This window comes from Ammodytes marinus (assembly GCF_949987685.1).
Source record: "Ammodytes marinus genome assembly, chromosome: 5".
Lineage (NCBI taxonomy): Eukaryota > Metazoa > Chordata > Actinopteri > Uranoscopiformes > Ammodytidae > Ammodytes > Ammodytes marinus.
Genome location: NC_137234.1, coordinates 34,432,459 through 34,451,626, shown reverse-complemented (window position 1 = coordinate 34,451,626; position 19,168 = coordinate 34,432,459). Strand labels below are relative to the sequence as shown.

The 19,168-nt window shown below is 40.1% G+C and overlaps 1 protein-coding gene across 1 annotated transcript in view; it reads left to right on the top strand.

Moving 5' to 3' along the window:
* Nucleotides 1–19,168, top strand: part of ntrk3a (neurotrophic tyrosine kinase, receptor, type 3a) — a gene marked incomplete at both ends in the record, with an annotated part of 339,329 nt that overhangs the window by 289,081 nt on the left and 31,080 nt on the right. Inside the window, one exon of the mRNA XM_080027751.1 lies at nucleotides 15,355–15,598. Within this exon, the coding sequence (XP_079883877.1) occupies nucleotides 15,355–15,598 (244 nt within the window). The remainder of the gene's footprint in view (nucleotides 1–15,354; nucleotides 15,599–19,168) is intronic.

The following is a 19,168-nucleotide window of genomic DNA, read 5'->3' as shown; positions in this document are numbered from 1 at the left end:
CTGGTTCAATCGGCTGAGATGCTTTCGCCATAACTTGGTTTCTTCGCCACAAAACAGGAAGACACTCTAACGCCACTATACTCATTCTTCTTTAACAACACTCTAGGATAAACTACACCTTTTTAAATTATGAAGCATTGCAGTAAGTTATAATATTATAACACAATGTATGCTTATATAGAGTCTGTACAATTACAAATAAAATCATTTTCATGTTGTCACCTCTATCCACAGAATGTCTGCTATTTTTCAACTTTTCTCTACTTATTTACAGGCCCACTAGATGGCAGTATTACATTAAAAGTAGGAAGAGAGTGCCACCTGCTGGACAATGTAAATACTGCATGTTGGTTATTTAACTACACATCCTACATACTTGGATCAAATCAAACTCAAAGCAGCTCAGGGAGGTTTAGAGACTATGATAAAACGGAAAGCTTGTTAATACCCGCCGGTGACAGGTATTAATGTGTTGCACGCTCCGAAGAGGAGGAGACTACGTCGCATTCTCTCACGCAATCACCCGGAGCGCCGAGGCCGGCCGGCCGGGACGGCGTCCAGCACGGACCGGTGCGAGGGCCCGTTCATCACTGCTCGCAGTTTTAATTTTGACATTATATTTAAAGGCATCATAGGAAATTATCTGCAATATGCACTTTTTAATATGTTGTGAAAAGTGTTTTTTACACCCCAACAGCAATAAATAACTTATGGGCAATGAAAAAGAAACGAAAACCCCCCAAATTCTGTACCTTCTATAAACCTGTTAAAATGCTGACCAATAAGAAGTATGCAGCCCGAGTCTAAAGAACCAATCAAAAGCATGCGCGTTCTCTCCCCTCTGTGTACGAGCCTGAGCGCGTTCACGGAGGGCAGAGAAAGCGTTGTTGCCATAGTAATCATGGATAGTAGTGCATGACAGTGGGCTAGACCTAGTTGAGGTAGCCTGCACAATGGAAGAGAAACCTAGACAGAAGTTACCACTGCCACCGTTACTTGCACCTGCTCACCATTTACAAAAGGAAAAGAAAAGAAAGAAAGACATTGTGAAAAGAGCAGTTACATACAGCTCGAGGTGGACAAACGCCAGTCAACATTGGAATCACTGTTCAGTGATGGCGACAGCTGAGGACGCTGAATGGCTTGGAAAGTGACGCCATGGTTGCCGTCTTTCTCTTGTTGGACAGGTAAGCCTTTGTTTTGTTTCCTGTAAAATGTGTGTTATGGCGAAGTCTAGCCAAGGAAGCTATTTATGTTGCGTTAGCCATATTAGCCCGATGCTAACGTTAGCTCCCCAGTCGTTCTAGGCTAGTAGGCACATTACAAGCTGCATTAGCTAATGTTGCCAATAATGTTCCTTTCTAACTATATTATTAGTCTAATGTTATGTGATCGTCGGCGTCTGAACATGTGTCATTTTAGTATTGGCTTTTTCAAAATGTGCAAGGCTAATTCCTCAACACTTGAAACACCGATCGATGAGACCACCTCCTCCTCCACCTTTGTCAAGTATTTATCCAGAGTCTCTCGGTGAGTAAAGCTTGATATAGAAGTGAATATGTGTGCTATGCTACAATACTGTTCTCTATGATGGGCAATACAAAGGCCTAGACAATGCGTTATAAATGATATAGGTATCAAATATATGTGCAGACAGTGGGTATAGACAATGGCCGCGTTTCCCAGAATCGTTAAGAGCCTCTTTGGGCAAAGTACTACTTTGGAGCGCTCTTAAGAACGCTGTGAAAGAAGAATGCGTTTCCCAGATTCGTTCTTAGCGAAAGTAGTACTTTCACTAAGATGGAACTGAAAGACGGAGCTGACCCACTCTTTCAACCTTTCTTAGCGACCAAATCGTCAGTGATCATGCCGCGTCAGGGAAATTTATTTCCTCCACTTTTCGAAATAATAAAACAATGCTCAATGCGGACCACTGGCGCAAGAAACATAGACTAATAGTAGAGAAAAAAAATGTTTTAATGAATTAGACGTTTACGTTTTCCACACACATGTGAGTTTATAGTACTACTACACATACAAAAAAAACATCAACAACCCTTCAACAACAGCATTTCACAGATATCAAAGAAACAGATTTAATTGAACTCAGCTGAACCTCATTCAGAGCAGCTCCACCTGCTAAAGGCGTTGCCAAAGTCCGCGCGTGTGAGAAACCATGACTGCAATACAACACCTTCTCGCTGCGAACCAACAGCCTCGCCGTGCGCGAAGCCAGACGGTTTACATAAATGCATACGTGCGTCGGCACTTCTCCCTACTGGACGTGCTATCAGACCGGGCCGTCCAGGCAAAGTACCGGCTGCCCCGTGCGGAGATCCAACGGCTGATCTCTCTGGTGTCTCCACACATCCAGAGCAACCCGCTGCAATTTTGCCTTCAGCCCGGTCCAACAACCCGCAGCCCCTACCTCTTCACCACCAGTCACCAAGCACTAAACCATAAACCCACAACCACCACACATCACCCATATCAACTCTCAGGTCTGAAGGCTGAAATAAATAAACAGAACCAGCAGATGTAGACTACATGTAACGTCCTGCACACTATGATTATTGCTGCAGTGTCCGGGTGCTTTACCTGAAAGTCTGGCACTGGAATGCTGTTGAAAGGGCGCACAATACGCACACGTCATTAACCTACGCTTAGATACATCACAAATTGCCTGGGACTTTTTGTTGCTAGGTTTGACACCCTCATTTCAATGCAAAATGATCCACACAATACATGGTTGAAAAGAAACCAAAATAGTTCAGTGAAACCATATGGGGGAGGGGTTACTCCGCGCTGTCTTTACTGCGTCTGCATCACCTGCAACGAAGGGAGATTGATTAGTGAAACCTTCTCACTCTTCCTTTTTGTTTGGTTCTGGAACTCCTGCCACTTATTCCTCACAGCACGCCAGTCACGCAGGCCACATGGGCTGAAGGGGGACATATTTTCGGCTATGGCCTGCCTAACACGGTTCTTCACCGTGATGTTCTTTTTGCCCCTTGTTCCCCCGAATAAAACTGCCCGGTGCTGCCAGACCTCGTCCACTAAGACGCCCAACTCCTCCGCGGTAAACGACGGTGCCCGCTTGTTTATTTTGCTGCCGCTTTCTTCCATTCTCACATCACATGTGTGTGCCTATATCCACGGGGTATATATGCGCTAATGGGCTTGATTACTACTTTGATACACTTGTTGCCACACACACCCGCACCCACACACACGTTAGCCTACATGCGTAGCCTAATTCCACCTGTGTGGGGGAGACCACGGGGCGCTGTGTGACTTATGCGCTGATAAAGAGGTGGGTGATCGATTCGCCTGGCATCGATTTATTCAGTTTCAGCACGACCGCGGTGGACAGCTCCCACCAAAGAGCTTCTTTCGCTTCAACTTACGCGTTCTCCAAAGAAGGCACTTAAGATGGCATCTGGGAAACACCCGTATCTTAACGCTCGTTCTTTGGCGAACCCTTCTTTCGACCATACTTTGGCCCCAAAGAACGATCGATTCTGGGAAACGCGGCCAATGTCAGTTAGTGTATACTCTGTGTATATGGGGGGAAAGAGAAACAAACATGCCAACATTAATTTTTAACCATCTTTGGGTATCCTGCCTCGAATTGTCCTCCTGTAAAAGCTCCCCTATATAAAGTATACACAGTCAAAACCGAAATTATTAATACCCCTGGCAAATTCTGACTTTAAGTTACCTTTATGAAACCAGCAAGCTTTTTCTTGATTGTAGATGACACAGGCTTCTCCCAAAATATAATAAGACATTGTACAAGAGGCATCATTGTGGAAAAGTTGGGTTGAGAGTTGGAGCTCATTGCTAAAGATGAAAAAAAATACTACTGGAGACATACTAAAAGCTGGTCAGCAATTATAGGAAGCGTTTGATTGCTGTAATAGCAAAGAAAGGCTTTTCTACTGATTATTGAGAAGGGTATGAATAATTTTGGACATGCCACTTTTTGTTAAAAAAAAATTTTCAACGTGTTTTTCCACAATGATGCCTCTTGTACATCGTCTTATTATCTTTTGGGAGAAGCCTGCCTGTGTCATTTCCAATCAAGAAAAATCTTGCTGGTTTCATAAAAGTTACTAAGTAAAAATGTGCCAGGGGTATGAATAATTTCGGTTTTGACTGTATATATACAGCTCTGGAAAAAAATTAAGAGGCCACTCTGAATGTTCAGTTTCTCTTGTTTTACTCTTTAGGGGCATATGTTTGAGTAGAATGAACATTTTGATTTTATAATATAAACTACTGACAACAGTTCTACCAAATCACAGTAAAAATATTGTCATTTAGAACATTTTCAATAAGTAATGTAGAGATAAAGATTTAAGAGAAACCCAGACTGGTCTCTTAATTTTTTCCACGGCTGTATATATTTAATATACAGTCCCCTCCATAAGTATCGGAACAGTGAGGCCAATTCCCTTATTTTTGCTGTAGACTGGAAACATTTGGGTTTGACACCAAAAGATGAATATGAGACAATAGCTCAACATTTCAGCTTTAATTTCCAGGTATTCACATCTGGATCCGATACACAACTGAGAAGATATCATTATTTGTAAAGGAACACCACATTTTTAGGCGAGCAAAAGTATTGGAACAGATAGACTTTAAATAAATTAAAGTGAATAAAACATACTATTTTGTCGCAAAACCTTTGCTTGCAATAACCGCATCAAGCCTGTGACCCATTGACATCACCAAACTTTTGCATTCTTCTTTTGGGATGCTTTTACAGGCTTTCACCGCAGCCTCATTCAGTTACTGTTTGTGTTAGGGGGTTACTCTCTTAAGTCTCCTTTTTAGCAGGTAAAATGCATGCTCTATAGCGTTTAATTCTGGAGATTGACTTGGCCAGTCTAAAACCTTCCACTTCTTGCCCCTGATTAACTCCTTTGTTGTGTTTTGGGTCATTATCTTGCTGCATGATGAAGGATCTTCCAATCAGTTTGGTTGCATCTTTCCTTAAATTGTCAGACAAAATGTTTCTGTAAACTTCTGAGTTAATTTTGCTGTTGCCATCATGTGTTACATCATCAATGAAGAATAATGAGCCCGTCCCAGAAGAAGCCATGCAAGCCCAAGCCATGACATTGCCTCCACTGTTTTTCACAGATGAGCCTGTATGTTTGGGATCATGAGTAGATCCTTTCTTTCTCCAAACTTGAGCCTTTCCATCACTTTGGTAAAGGTTCATCTTGACAACAACACAGTAACACATGATGGCAACAGCAAAATGAACTTAGAAGTCTACAGAAACATTCGGTCTGCCAATTTAAAGAAAGATGCAACCAAACTGATTGGAAGATCCTTCATCATGCAGCAAGATAATGATCCAAAAAAACTGCAAAAACAACAAAGGAGTTCATCAGGGGCAAGAAGTGGAAGGTTTTAGACTGGCCAAGTCAATCTCCAGACTTAAACCCTATAGAGCATGCATTTTACCTGCTAAAGAGGAGACCGAAGGGAGTAACCCTCCAAAACAAACAGCAACTGAATGAGGCTGCGGTGAAAGCCTGGAAAAGCACCACAAAAGAAGAATGCAAACGTTTTGTGATGTCAATGGGTCACAGGCTTGATGCAGTTATTGCAAACAAAGTATTTGCGACAAAATATTACGGTTTATTCACTTTAATTTATTTAAAGTCTATCTGTTCCAATACTTTTGCTTGCCTAAAAATGTGGTGTTCCTTTACAAATAATGATATCTTCTCAGTTGTGTATCAGATCCAGATGTGAATACCTGGAAATAAAAGCTGAAATGTTGAGCTATTGTCTCATATTCACCTTTTGGTGTCAAACCCAAATGTTTCCAGTCTACAGCAAAAATAAAGGAATTGGCCTCACTGTTCCGATACTTATGGAGGGGACTGTATACTTGCCTTTGTTTTAGAATATGTGATTCCATGTCTTTGATAGTATTACCGGAATGTAAAGTAATTGTTATATTGTTTTACTGTGCTCTTAGGTCAACTGCAGAGCTGGAGTCATTCCATAATCACATTCTGATGTACGCAAGCAAGCGCTTCAGCTTCTCCCCACCAGTGTATGCAGCTCGAGTCATGCTGGCTGGCCTTGACGACAACCACAATGTGCACAGACCAGCCAGGAGAAAGGCTGACGGCTCTATTCAGTACGTTTTATTATAAGTAATTCCCATGCATTTTGGTCAATGAACTTCCAAGTCAAGTCAAAATAATGCTGTAACAAACAAGTGAACCTACATCTATATTTATATACTTTTTTTAAATATATAAAAAGAACATAATACAGGGTACAGCTGTAAGATAACCCTTTTATGTGGAAATTCAAAATACTATACATTGTCAGGTAAAATGAATGCATCACTAAACTTACAATACTTTTTCTTATGCCAGGTATGGAAAAGTGTACAATAAAAAGTCCAGGAAGTGGAGCCTGTACATACTGAAGGAAGAGAAGGACTACCGCTACATCATAGACCTCCAGGGTGAAATTCTCCAGAGAATTTGTCTGGGTTTGGGGGCTTCTGTTGGGTGTCCCTGCACCAACCAACCAGGAGCTGTTGCAGACTCAACTAAGCAAAGGACTAGGTTAGTATGCTTACATTATTGTATGAGCATACATTTTTAACTTTGCTATGTAACACAGCATATGAAAATCCATTTAGCTCTGGTCTAAGGAATGCCAAAGTGTAAAGATTTGTGTCCGGGTTCCACCAACCATCATGAGGTATAATATTACAGATCCAGAAGTGCTGGTCAACCTATTATCTGAAGAACAACAATAATAATAATAATAATAATAATGGATTGGATTTTTATAGCGCTTCTCTATGCAATCAAAGTGCTAGGATAAACCACATGTCATGAAGGCTTTTCTCTGCAGCTCTTTGTAAAACCCCTAATACTGTTATTCATTGTGTGTGTCTTCTGATATTCTCTCCTAAGGACAGTCACTGCCACAGCTGATGCAGCCGTGTGCAGAACAAGACCAGGGGCCTATTTCAGGTAGCTGGTTTTGAGGCAACCCAGAGTTTGTTCGCTCTGAGTTAGTGGAAACTCTGGGTTTTCCGTTTCAGGTAGCAGGTTCAGCGCAACCGAGAGTCAGTTACTGCGGCAACATACACCATGGGTCTAACCTGCTGGATAGGTGGTTAGACCTACCCTGAGTTTGTTTTCACTTTACGCTGCAACTCCGACTGAAGAAAGAGTGTCACTGTCACACGCGTCCCTGTACAGTTTGAAGCAAAATCACTCCATAGAAATCTCCATCGGGATGATTTTATCATTTCCTGATGATTTTACGTTTGACCGATCATTTATCTGATCAGTAGCCTTGTTCTCAGCCCTCGGTCCGTTCATATAGGCGGCCACCTTACACATCGTGACATGCTCTACGTTAAAAAGCATACAATACAAATAGGTTTATTATCTGAATAGATAATAAACCTATTTGTATTGTATGCTTTTTAACGTCTGTGCCACTGAACAGATTTCCGTCAGGTGGATTCATGTAACGCTGCGGCTGCACGCGATTGTTACTGTTCACTTGTGCGATCCTAAAGTCACAGACGAGCCTCGTTAAATAGCCTTATATGAATATAAAAATGATATAATAATTTAAACTGTGATCACTTGAGGAAAATGGATCTGGTAATAAATCAATCAGGCTCTTCAATGGAAACTGTCACCTTATGTGTCAGACGTTAATGTCTTTCACTCCCCATTTAAAAGAAGCGACAGTCTGTTTACTGCACAGTGGGCTATTACGCTATAGCTTCCCAACATATTATACAGCGAATATAAAACACTGTCAGAAATGCTGTGCCGCGCACTTTTTAAAATAGACTATGGCTTCTCATACAGAAGCGAAATGATTGCTCTGTTTTTTTCTGAATTGCCAAGGAGATTAGATCAGAATTATGTGACAATATCCCCGTTAATTCTTCTCCATAGGCTACCATAAACTCATTCGTTAATATTTCTAACTCCAGTGGGAGTAGCGGATAAGTTTTTTTTTTTGAGAAGTGGAGAAGTGGGAGGATCACGCATTTGTTTCTTCTGTTTCCATGGTGAATCATGTTATCAGCGATCCATTGACGATGGCTTTTATGCACACGCTCCACCCAGAGTGAACACGCTCAGAGTTGATTGACCCAACGCTGATCCACTGTTCTGTAACCGAAAACCCAGAGTTACTCATCAACCCTGCGCTCTGTGTTGACCAACTCAGAGCGCAGGATTAAACTCAGAGTATGTAAAACCAGCTACCTGAAATAGGCCCCAGACCTGTCTGCGAAAACTGGACCCCTGGACAAAGTTTATGACCATGTTTATATTGAATTAAAAAAAAATATTGTCACACAACATTGGTTGTAATTATTTTGTGCAACATTTACAGAGATGATAAATGTTATGTCTTGATATCCGTAATAATAACAAAAATTAAAAGTAATTTTACATTTTTTATTCAAACATGATATAAAAACAAAAGGACTAAGGATCTTCAGTTCCTCCTGGGAATAAATAGAAATATAAAACTATGTACATTGAAATAAATAACTAATAAGTACAGATACAATTAAACTATTTGTTTATTGCAACCTGTTGGGTATACATCCTTTGAATTGTCCATGTGGATCTGGGAAGCGGCCTCTTATTTTCTACACTCAGCAAATAGGTATGACCACAGCACTTGCGCTCCACATCTGTTGGCACTTCTTTGCAGCTGTGGCAGACGCACCAGGTGGGTTTATCTGTCTTTTGAGGGCCCGATGGAGGAGGATCTGCTGATGCCAATGTTAGCCGGTCCAACATGAGGCTGGGGTCGCATGTCAAGCAGAGCTGGAGCAGATGATGCAACATTTGTAGATTTAGTCTTTGAATTCTTGCCTGTAAAGTAATACATGATCATTAGTTGTATTTATTGAATACAGTTTTGTATTGTCCTCTAATAGGTAGGCTATTGTGTGTTCATGGTACATGGCATCTCAGTATACAAAGTTGCTGGTAAGGTTTATGTCAGATACAGTCAGCTCATATGCAATCCTTAGAGTTTTGCAAAAAACTCACCTTGTGAGCTCTGACAAGCCAAACAATGAATGATAAATAAAGTGTCACGTAGCCTACTACACAAAACATGTGGGTAAACTGTGATAGAAATAACATGTATTGCTGATTTATTTGTATTTGTATTACATTTCTGTTACCAGTCCATCTATGAATATGTGCTAGCTTGACTGCTGTGAATACTACTACTAACAGTAGGCCTTATCATGTTTGTTTTAAACATTTAGCATTGCAATATTAGGTGTGTTCTTACCGGTGAATGAAACATTGTAGTTCGTCGAGAAATGTAGCCTCCAGTTAGCTAGCCGCTCTATGCTCAGTGAGGCGGCGCAGCGGCCAGGTTGCTAAGCAGCAGAGCTGCGCTCGTGCACGGCTGTGTACAGAGGGTTGGGGGGAGGAAGTCCTGGGGGTGGGAGAGTGGTTAAACGGAACTCCGAGGAGAAGCTAATTTCAAATCATGCTAGCTCTCTCACATTGTATGGTATAGCTTTAATGATATCTGCACTGATAGACTGTGGAAAAACCCGAATCTCGCCTTAAAGAAGAGCTTGCCACAACCTATCAACAAAGGACAAAAAAGATGACGTTGCATGAAAGTTAGCCCGAGAATTCCATGAACAGAAAATGCAATATCTGAAGGAAGTATGACATGAAAATGAAAATTCTACAGGTGGAATTGGACATTATTTAACCTTTATTTTACCAGGCAAAATTGCTTGAGGTCAAATGACCTCTTTTCCGAGCAAGGCCTGGCAGAAAATGGCAGCAGTTAGAATGAATTAAATATAAGACAAACATAAGAAGAAAGCACAGACATGAGAAAACAGAGACAAATACATTCCAGAAGGCGAAGAAGAAGAACAATTTTGAGGCAATGAGAAAAGTTTTAAAAATCATTCTTAGTGATGAGTTCCTGCAATTTGAGTGTTTTTTGAATAGTGTTCCAGGCGGTGGGAGCAGAGTACATGAAAGCCCTCTTCCCAAACTCAGTACGGGTTCTGGGGACAGAGGTGGAAAGAAAGTCCAGAGAGCGTAAACTGTATGACATGAAGTTGGAAGAGAGAGCTATGATTCAAACAAGATACAGTACTGAGACAATTGTGATTACTAATCACAGTGAAGATATAAGTAGAAAATAAAAGGTGTTCATGTTGTGTTTTGTCATTTTGTTATTCATGTGTGTCAGTATTTTAAATCACATCAACCACATTTGAAAACAGAATTGTTTTAGACACTCATTGTATTGTGCTGAATACATCTTCAATTTAAATGCATCCATCTAATAAGCTCAAGCAAAGTTGTTATTTTCAGTGCATTTTCCATATTGAAAGTGGTCTCTAAATAAGTAAGTTCATCAAATAAATGTGCTAAGAATGGGCAGTTGTCAGGTAAAAGTGCCCTAAAAAATTTCTCTATGGCAGCGCGTAATGCAGCTCCTCCTGCATCATGTTTGTGCTGGAGAGAGCGAGCCCATCGGCTGTTGACAGCGTTCACATCATTTAATGTCACTATTTGCTTGAGCCAAGACTAAAGACCTATGATGATATCAAACCTGTTTGATTGTGTCACTTGTGATAAAGATACAGTTCAGAATATGAGGATTCTTTGGTGATCCTAGTCCTCATTTTAATGCGAGACACTGCAGGCCAATCTACCATGAAACTTTGCAACTTTACTTTCAATAACATTATTATAATTCGTATCAAACCTTTTCAGAAATGTTTGAATAAATATTCAAATTTGGCACTTTCTACCTGACTGTGTACATTTGCATCTCTTTAAAAAAAACTAAAATCTAGATCTAGAGATAAAAAAAACTTTATTTTATTCATTCAACATATTTAGTCCAAAGTTTTTACGGAACATATTTTGGATACAGCCTTTTTTCCTTTTATAAAGCAAAAAATACTATGTGCAGGTCTTAGAACTGCATTGTTGGCGTGTATGTAAGAACAAAATGTAAATTAGACAATTCAACAACATATGACCAAATCCTCTGTGATAACCTTCAGAATAGTGCAAAGAATGATTATTGAAAGTTGTGTTGATGTGCTTCAGAAGGATTGAAAAAAAAGGCTGTTAAAGATGGTTGCATAGGAGAAATATAAAGAATCAAACAGACAAGGTTTAGTCAAACAAACACCTTTTAACCTAAACACATTTTGGACCTTAGATTTTGAAGACATGTTATTTAAGCAAAATCGACAAAAAAATCCTCTAAAAAGTCCCAACCTGAGTCAGACTCTACGGCCCTACCTGCTCACTCATTGAACGCTGCTCTGGATGTGAGGGCAGGCTAAATACCTAAATTGTAAATTGCGGTTGGGAAGCTAATGAGCCGCATTATGTCTGCTGTGATTAGATGTTATTTGCTACCAGGATGCTTTGCCCTGCTGAATAGAACATTGGTACTTAGTCTGCCGCCAGGAAGTAAAGTCTGCTAGTGCTAGTATGACTGTGTGTGTGTGTGTGTGCGTGCACTCCCATGCTTGTATGGGACAGTGTTTCAGGGAGTCTCTTTTGTGCCTCAGATGCTAATTTCAGCTCAGTAATTGTCTTGCCATGAAAGCGGCGCTATCAATTCTTCCAGGATATACTGCTAATTTAGCTAGCACCTCATTGGTCTCATAACCACCATGCTAACACAACACACACACACACACACACATACACACACACACACACACACACACACACACACACACACACACACACACACCAAACTGCCACTTCACTGGCATCACTACATCCAATGGAGACTTAAAAACCAGTGAAGCTCAAAAGGAGACACACACACACCTATTACCACATTACCTATCTCCAGTAGTTTCAATTGGTCTACAAGTTTTTTTCATATTGTACTAAAATGAACGGAAATCAAATTGTTGTCTGTTGTAAGGAAATAGGCTTTCTTTTGCCATATTCTGTACACCAGTGATTTTCAACCAGTGTGTCGTGGGAAATTATCTAATATCACCTTATTAACCATTGTCGGGTGTCTTTGTGTCAGGAAATGGGAGCGGAACATAAAGTTATTATTGCTCCACACGGAGGTCCGGTGGCTGTCGCGCGGCAAAGTGCTGGCCCGTGTGTATGAGCTGCGAGAGGAACTTAAAGTTTTTCTGACAAATGAGAGGTCCGATTACTCAAAGCTGCTTGCAAGTGATGAGTGGTGTGCAAAGCTGCAGGGCTCCAGACAAAGACCAAACGCTCACTTTTTTCAACTAGGGGCACGCGCGCGACTGGGAAATTTGCCGACATATTTTTTCATTATTTGGCTATTATTATTACATCCATTATTAGTGTTTTGTGTTTAAGAGAGAGCAGTCCGCGACTGATCAGTGAAACGATCAACAGCACGGATCACGTGACCTACTCTCATCTCAGTGTCCCGCTGTCGTCACGTCTTTAACATGTTGCCAACTGGCGCTAAGGCTAGTTAAAGACCGGAGGCACATCTTGCAACAAAGTATGATCGAAAACTTGCATAACCTTAACCCTTACATTTCGCTCTAATTACCTTTGAGCATGTCATCTTGGTCTCATTTGAGATTCTCAATTAATATTATATTTTCCATTTTTTTTCATTTAACTTTTATTTATCCTCGAGAGACCAATTGAGGGGTGACCCTCATTTTCAATGACGTCGAGTCAAAACAAATTCAAAACAACAATACAAACAAAATATTCAATGCAAAAACATCAAATACACAACAAGTGAAGAGAAGAAAAAACAAAACGATTGAAACATTTACAGAGTGGGGAAGAGTGGCAGCAATTAAAAGGCATACAGTACAATATAGTCTAATTAAAACAGTTACAAGTAGAGTTTGGCAGATCCAAGATAGTCTGTTTAAATTCGCCAAAGGATATGTATTTAGTTTAATTTTTAGCTGTAAGTTGTTCCAGGAGTCAGGTGCACTGAAGCACCTAGTGTGTGCAGTAATAATTATAGAAGAATGAATAGGGGTGCACTAGACAAAAGAATCTAACCTGCCAATTGCAATTTGTTGCTGATTCATAATTATTTTTCCCCATAAAAATATAAAAATAATATCTATATCTATATATTTTTTGTATATACATATAATTATTATATTAATAATAATATTTTTTTTTAAATGTCCTTTTGTTAATTAAAACCAAACTTTAAAACATTAAACAAAGCCTATTAAATACATAAGTATTCATATTGGTACAATTTAGGATAAATTAAATAGGTTGTTGTGAATATGTTGGGAGTAGTTTTTCAGTGGCTTATTGTGTAACGTACACAAAGTTTGAAATAAGTTATTTCAAACTTTGTTTAAATAGACTACTGTTGACTGCTCTCTGCAGCTGAAGGAGTTGCCTTTCAAGCTAGAGCACTACGGTGCTGTAAAGCGCTAACTTCCTGTTCTTACCGGCTTCAAAATAAAAGTCAACTCACGTTTGGCTACCAACAGGCTTTTAATGTGAAGGCGCACAGGAAATGTTCTGTTTGCACACACGCTAACTTAACTGCGGTAATGTAAAGAAAGCAGAGAGCAGTGTCCTTCCGGTTATTACCGTTGGTGAAGTTTATTAGACGCTAGAATCGCCGCACGAGCACAGATCCCGAGCACACATCTTTCACCAGCCAAAGTGGAGGGTGGACTCAATAACTTACTTGCCTAAGACTCATTTACCCGCAGTGTTAATGTAGAGCCCTCTAAGCAGTGTTGTGCAGCGCTCCTCTGTGTTTCAAAGACAGCCTCTCCTCATTAGCACTGGTGCGAGTGGACTTGTATTCATCATCGCACGTGATCAATTTCAGTAACAAATGCGATCAAAACTGTCGCACTGTTCAGCCCTGCATTTGCCACCTTCATTTAAAGGCTAAATATGTAATTTTCTAATTTTCTTAGAAAATAATAGATAAAATATACAGAATAATTTCAAAGACACCTCAAAACTTGATGAAATATCACAGTATCTCTGATTTGAAAATACACTTCTGCTAGCAGAAATACTGATATTAAGGAATTTTCCTGGGGTCTAAAGCCCTGGAAAGTTCCCTTTTTTTCCTTTCTTTTCTGGTACCCTGATTTATGTTAGCTTGCTCATCATCAATGTATGCAACGGTTTTGAGGGGGAAAAAACGACCCATGATACTTTTAGTTTTTCAATATAAAATGTGATATATTTTACCCAAGTAACAATGAATAAAATGTTTTCTTTTATAGAAAGTTCTCTTGCGAATATAGCGTTCATAATAAAGGTTGGCTAAGTTAGGTAATCTGCAAAAAAAAAAAAAAAAAAACATTTTATTTTTTATCTCTCTGGGCCCCCCCTGGTGGCTGGGCCCTAGAAAGCTTTCCCACTTTCTTTGCGGCCCTGCTAGCAAAGGCTGTTGTCTCCTCCTCCGCACCGCTGACTGCCCTCACTCACACGGTGTGTGTTTCTGTTAACAGTCCCCTGCTACCTGCAGCAGCCAGCAGCTAGACAACACCGTGTCGCTCTGAGCAAGAGCTGCCAGGTGACGTTTGAAAACACGTAAATAGTTTTATAGGTCCACATTCAATTGGCGACTGCATATCTATGAAAACAAATATAACCTTTAGTTATGGCAACTAACACAGTTTTTAAAGTTAGTTTGTAAATATGTAAAGAGGCCTAGGTAATTTGTATAGGCCTACTACCTGGTCAGCATTTTCTATTCATTTAGCCTCTTTCAGAATTGCATATTATGCAAATGAGTTGATTATGTCATCTAGCTACTACTAGTTAATTTTGGGCCAATAACTATTTTCCCTATAGAGGAGTCAGCAGAGATAGAGAAGGAAAAATCACAGGGCTCAGGTGTAGAAGGGGTTGTGGTGAAAATGTCCATTCCTGCCATGATATCCATTTTGTGTTCATCGAAACAGGCCCAGGTTTCACACTAAGTGAGTATAAATACATTTAGAAACTATATTATTAACTATATGTATTATGTGTACTGTGTTAGATTGTCATTTTGTGTCATTTTGGTTGGTGGTGTGCCCCAGGATTTTGTAAATGTAAAAAAATGTGTCGCGGCTCAAAAAAGGTTGAAAATCACTGCTGTACACAATACAGAGTCAATGGGCTAAACAACATGCATAACCAGCAGTGAGGCTCTCTTTAAACTATGCATTTTAAGCTACATTACACTGACTGGTATCAGGGCTGTCTCACAAGAGTATATTGTCTTCTTTTTTATCACAATAAAACAAGTATATTGTGTCTGATATGAGCGTGTGAGTGACTCTGTATCTTGGGTTCCCAGAGCCCACGGGCCAGATGCTATGATCCTGGTGGATGGGCAGCCTCTGCAGACCAATGGGGAGCTGGGTCTGTCCCAGATGCTTCACATAGCCAGTCAGATCTCAGCGGGGATGATCTACCTGGCCTCTCAACACTTTGTGCACCGGGATCTGGCAACCCGGAACTGCCTGGTGGGGAACGGCCTTCTGGTGAAAATAGGCGACTTTGGCATGTCCAGAGACATTTACAGCACAGATTATTACAGGGTAAGAACGTGTCTTTTTTTTAACCTAAAATGAAAAATTAACTTACAATATACATGTCTCACATAAACAAGGATCTCAGTCACTAGTCGACTAGTCTAAATTAAAACTTATGTTTAAACATTGGGGAAATGCATCGCTACATGCATCCCTAGTGTCCATATAACACTTCAGTCTGGATGATCCCTAACTATTAGGTGCTCTGTTAGGTGCCAACCTCAGGCAATTAAACGATAAAGCACATTCTGAAGATAAGCCTGTTCCTTTTGGACCCTTTTTTTGCTTCTGATGTCACCCTCAGAACAAAATGTCATGTCAATGTCATATAAACGGTACATATAATGTAATTTATAATGTGGTAACTGATGATAATGGATTCGGATTGGTTGGAACTTAGGTATGAACTTTAAAGATCACATATTATGCCCATTTTCAGTTTCCAAATTGTAATTTGGCATTCTACTAGAAACAGTTTTCATGGTTTAGTGACCCTTTATATTTCCCACGTTGGTCGTGTTAGACGCGACATTGCGCCGAACCAAACATCATTTTCAACAAGCCGCTTCACGTGAAATTGTATAAATGTGACTGCATGAGGAAGAGGTGATGAAGAATCCCACAATTAGGGGAAGTATGGGAGAGGATATTTTGGCAGTGGCACACTGGAGGTCATTCATTATGTGAGGGTTGATTAGGAAGCATGGATTTGACTGAATTAGTCAAGCTGCTTTATGATTTCACAGCAGTCAGAGGGCAGACAAGATCAAATTATAACCCATTCACTCGCTGTCTGATCTGCATGCTGTCATATCTTTAAATAGAGAAGATAGTCTAGGTATTACATCTTACCATATGCTCAAATGTAAGACATTAAAGGAAAAATCCACTCAATGACAGAATCCGTAGATTCTAAGTCATTATTCTGCAATATGTCATAACCCAGTAGATTGTATTGGATTTTTATTAGATCATTATTATCATTATAGAGAACACAGTCTAATATAGCTTTTATGAGATTGGATGTAACCTCCCCTGTCACATACTGCTCCATACATAACATCCATTCATAAACCTATATTTGATTTCATTCATGATTGCTACGGCCCCTACCATGACCTGAGTGAGTCAAGGGCGGATGTGATGAACACTGAGTATATACTGTACATCATGTGCTATATTCAGGAGCAGCAGATTATCTCCAGGATATCCTATGATGAATGTTTGATTTTTAATGATTTTATGCTCTGTAAAGTGACCTTGGGTGTCATGAAAGGCGCCTCTAAATTAAATGTATTATTATTATTATTATTATTATTATTATTATTATTATTATTATTATTATTATTATTATTATTATTATTAATGTCAAGAGGAAAAAGTCACAGCTCCAAAGGGCACTAGATAGTTACTAGTGTGTTATACAGTTAGTGTGTTCCTTCATTTCTGTTAGGAGTTTACAGCAGTTTAAGACTGCGGTAAAGTTGTAAAGATATTGACAGGTTTTATCTTCCGTGATCAATAACTCATAGGCGAAACGTTGTTAATACACAAACGATGGGTCTTTGCTACAACCTCTTTTTAACCAAAAAAGAGACATCCTCTAAGCTCCACTAATAATTGCACTGCACTGTATCAAACTGTAGGTATTGAATATTATTTTGCCTCGGTGTTGTGCTCATTACATGGTCTGCACATCCCGGTGAGAGCAATATATTATTTGTTTAGCTAAGAGGACGTCTCGTTGCGGCATTTTGTTGTTGTTGTAGCCTTATGACCAGCGTTGGGAACGTTACTTTAAAAAAGTAATTGGTGTGAATGCTTTCAGCATTCACATCTTTAATATTCTACAGCCTTCAAAATATTTATTTATTATTATTATTCCGCCGTTTCCTACGCGTTCCATATCTTCAACATACTTCAACCTGATTCAAATATCGACATGTTCAGCTCTTCAAGGACTTTATTGCTCCCGTTCAACATTTTGAAAAAAATTCATAATTTCATACTTCTTCAACGTTTTATGAAAAATTATGCAACTGTAGCGGGTACAGGTGGTTCAGATTAATTTTGCTATTAGAAATTAATCTGAAGATTAATAATACCTTAATAATTTATTAAAGTTCAAAGGGGCACCACCATTCATTTAAGAATGGAAAAATAATAGCAAATTGTCTCGTTTAATCTATGATTTATTCTCAAATGTTGATTAATTTAATGTTCAGTTAAATAAATCAATATTAATAAATCCTAGTCTCAATGATCATTTCCATAAAATAATGTAATCAAATAATTACTATTATAAATTTGGTGATATGATCTTAACACTGAAGGCTACAGAATCCTTGTACTTGTTGGTTGCGGACTTCCCAATAATATTCACACAAATGAATGACAGAAACTTCTAGTTACAAAAGAAAATGCATGTAATTTATTAACATAAAGTAAATAAAATCCAACACATTTAAAAACCACTAAACTAAAGCACACAGTGTGTGTGTGTGTGTGTGTGTGAGTGTGAGTGTGGGGGTGCAGGTCTGTGGATGCAAATTGAGTGTGTGTGTGTGAGTGTGGGGGTGTGAAAAACCTTTGTCGGTGGGGGAGAGCTTGAGGCTTCGGTGTGTCCCCCTAAGGTTAAGATCTCAAAGTATGTAAACCCGATTACCAAAACGACAATGAATAGTTCAAATCAGTACACATACATTTCCAAGTTAACAGTCCTTTAAGCCATGTGTTCTTGCTAAGCTAAGCTAACTGCCCAGAAGTTCATACGATACCAGATGTTTACACAGCGTTTGTTGCAGTGTGAGAGGTTCTGGATCCTTTGGCATGAAACAGGGGTTTTGCTTCGCGGTTCGGTCTTGATGCAGTTTGGATGAACTGGTGCTTTCTGGATCTTCAGTAGCAGCATGCTAACTGGCGTGGTTGCCTCTGGGCTACGGTTGTAGCTCTTAGCTTGATTCTTAGCTTCTTCGTCTTAAGGGTCTGGCCTTGGTGGGAGCTTGGTTCGTTCCCTGGTTCTTCTGGTTGCTCTTTAGTTGCTTGGAGCAACAGGGTGGATCCTTGTTCCTCTTTGGTTGAGAGGGGCTTCACGGCTGTTTGGACAGGGCATGCTGTAGAGCCTGGATCAGGGAGACCAGAGCTTGTCTGGGTCCAGAAGGTTGAGCTACCCCTGGTCTGGGGTGGTTAGCAAGGCAGGAGAGAGCGTGCTATCTTCCTTGAGGTCGTAGAGTAGAGCGTCCTCCAACCTCTCTCGGTGGAGGCGAGGAGAAGAAGAGACTGAGCACCTCGGATGGTGCTTGAAGAAGAGGCTGAGCTGTACTAGCTCACTAGCTGTTATCAAAAACAGCATAACGGCCTCTGCACACATCCTACCTCTACTGCGCGTCTACCTCGCGTCTGACTTTTTGTCACTGACCGTGTAATCAACCTAGAGCGGGCACACATCCAACATCAGACGCACTGCTGATGCGCGTCGGAGGCACGTCTGCAGCGACGCTCCCCTTTACCTCAGGAGGCTCGCCTATTTTTTTCTGAGAGCCGCGCGTCTCTCTCGGGTCTCTCTGCTTTAACTGA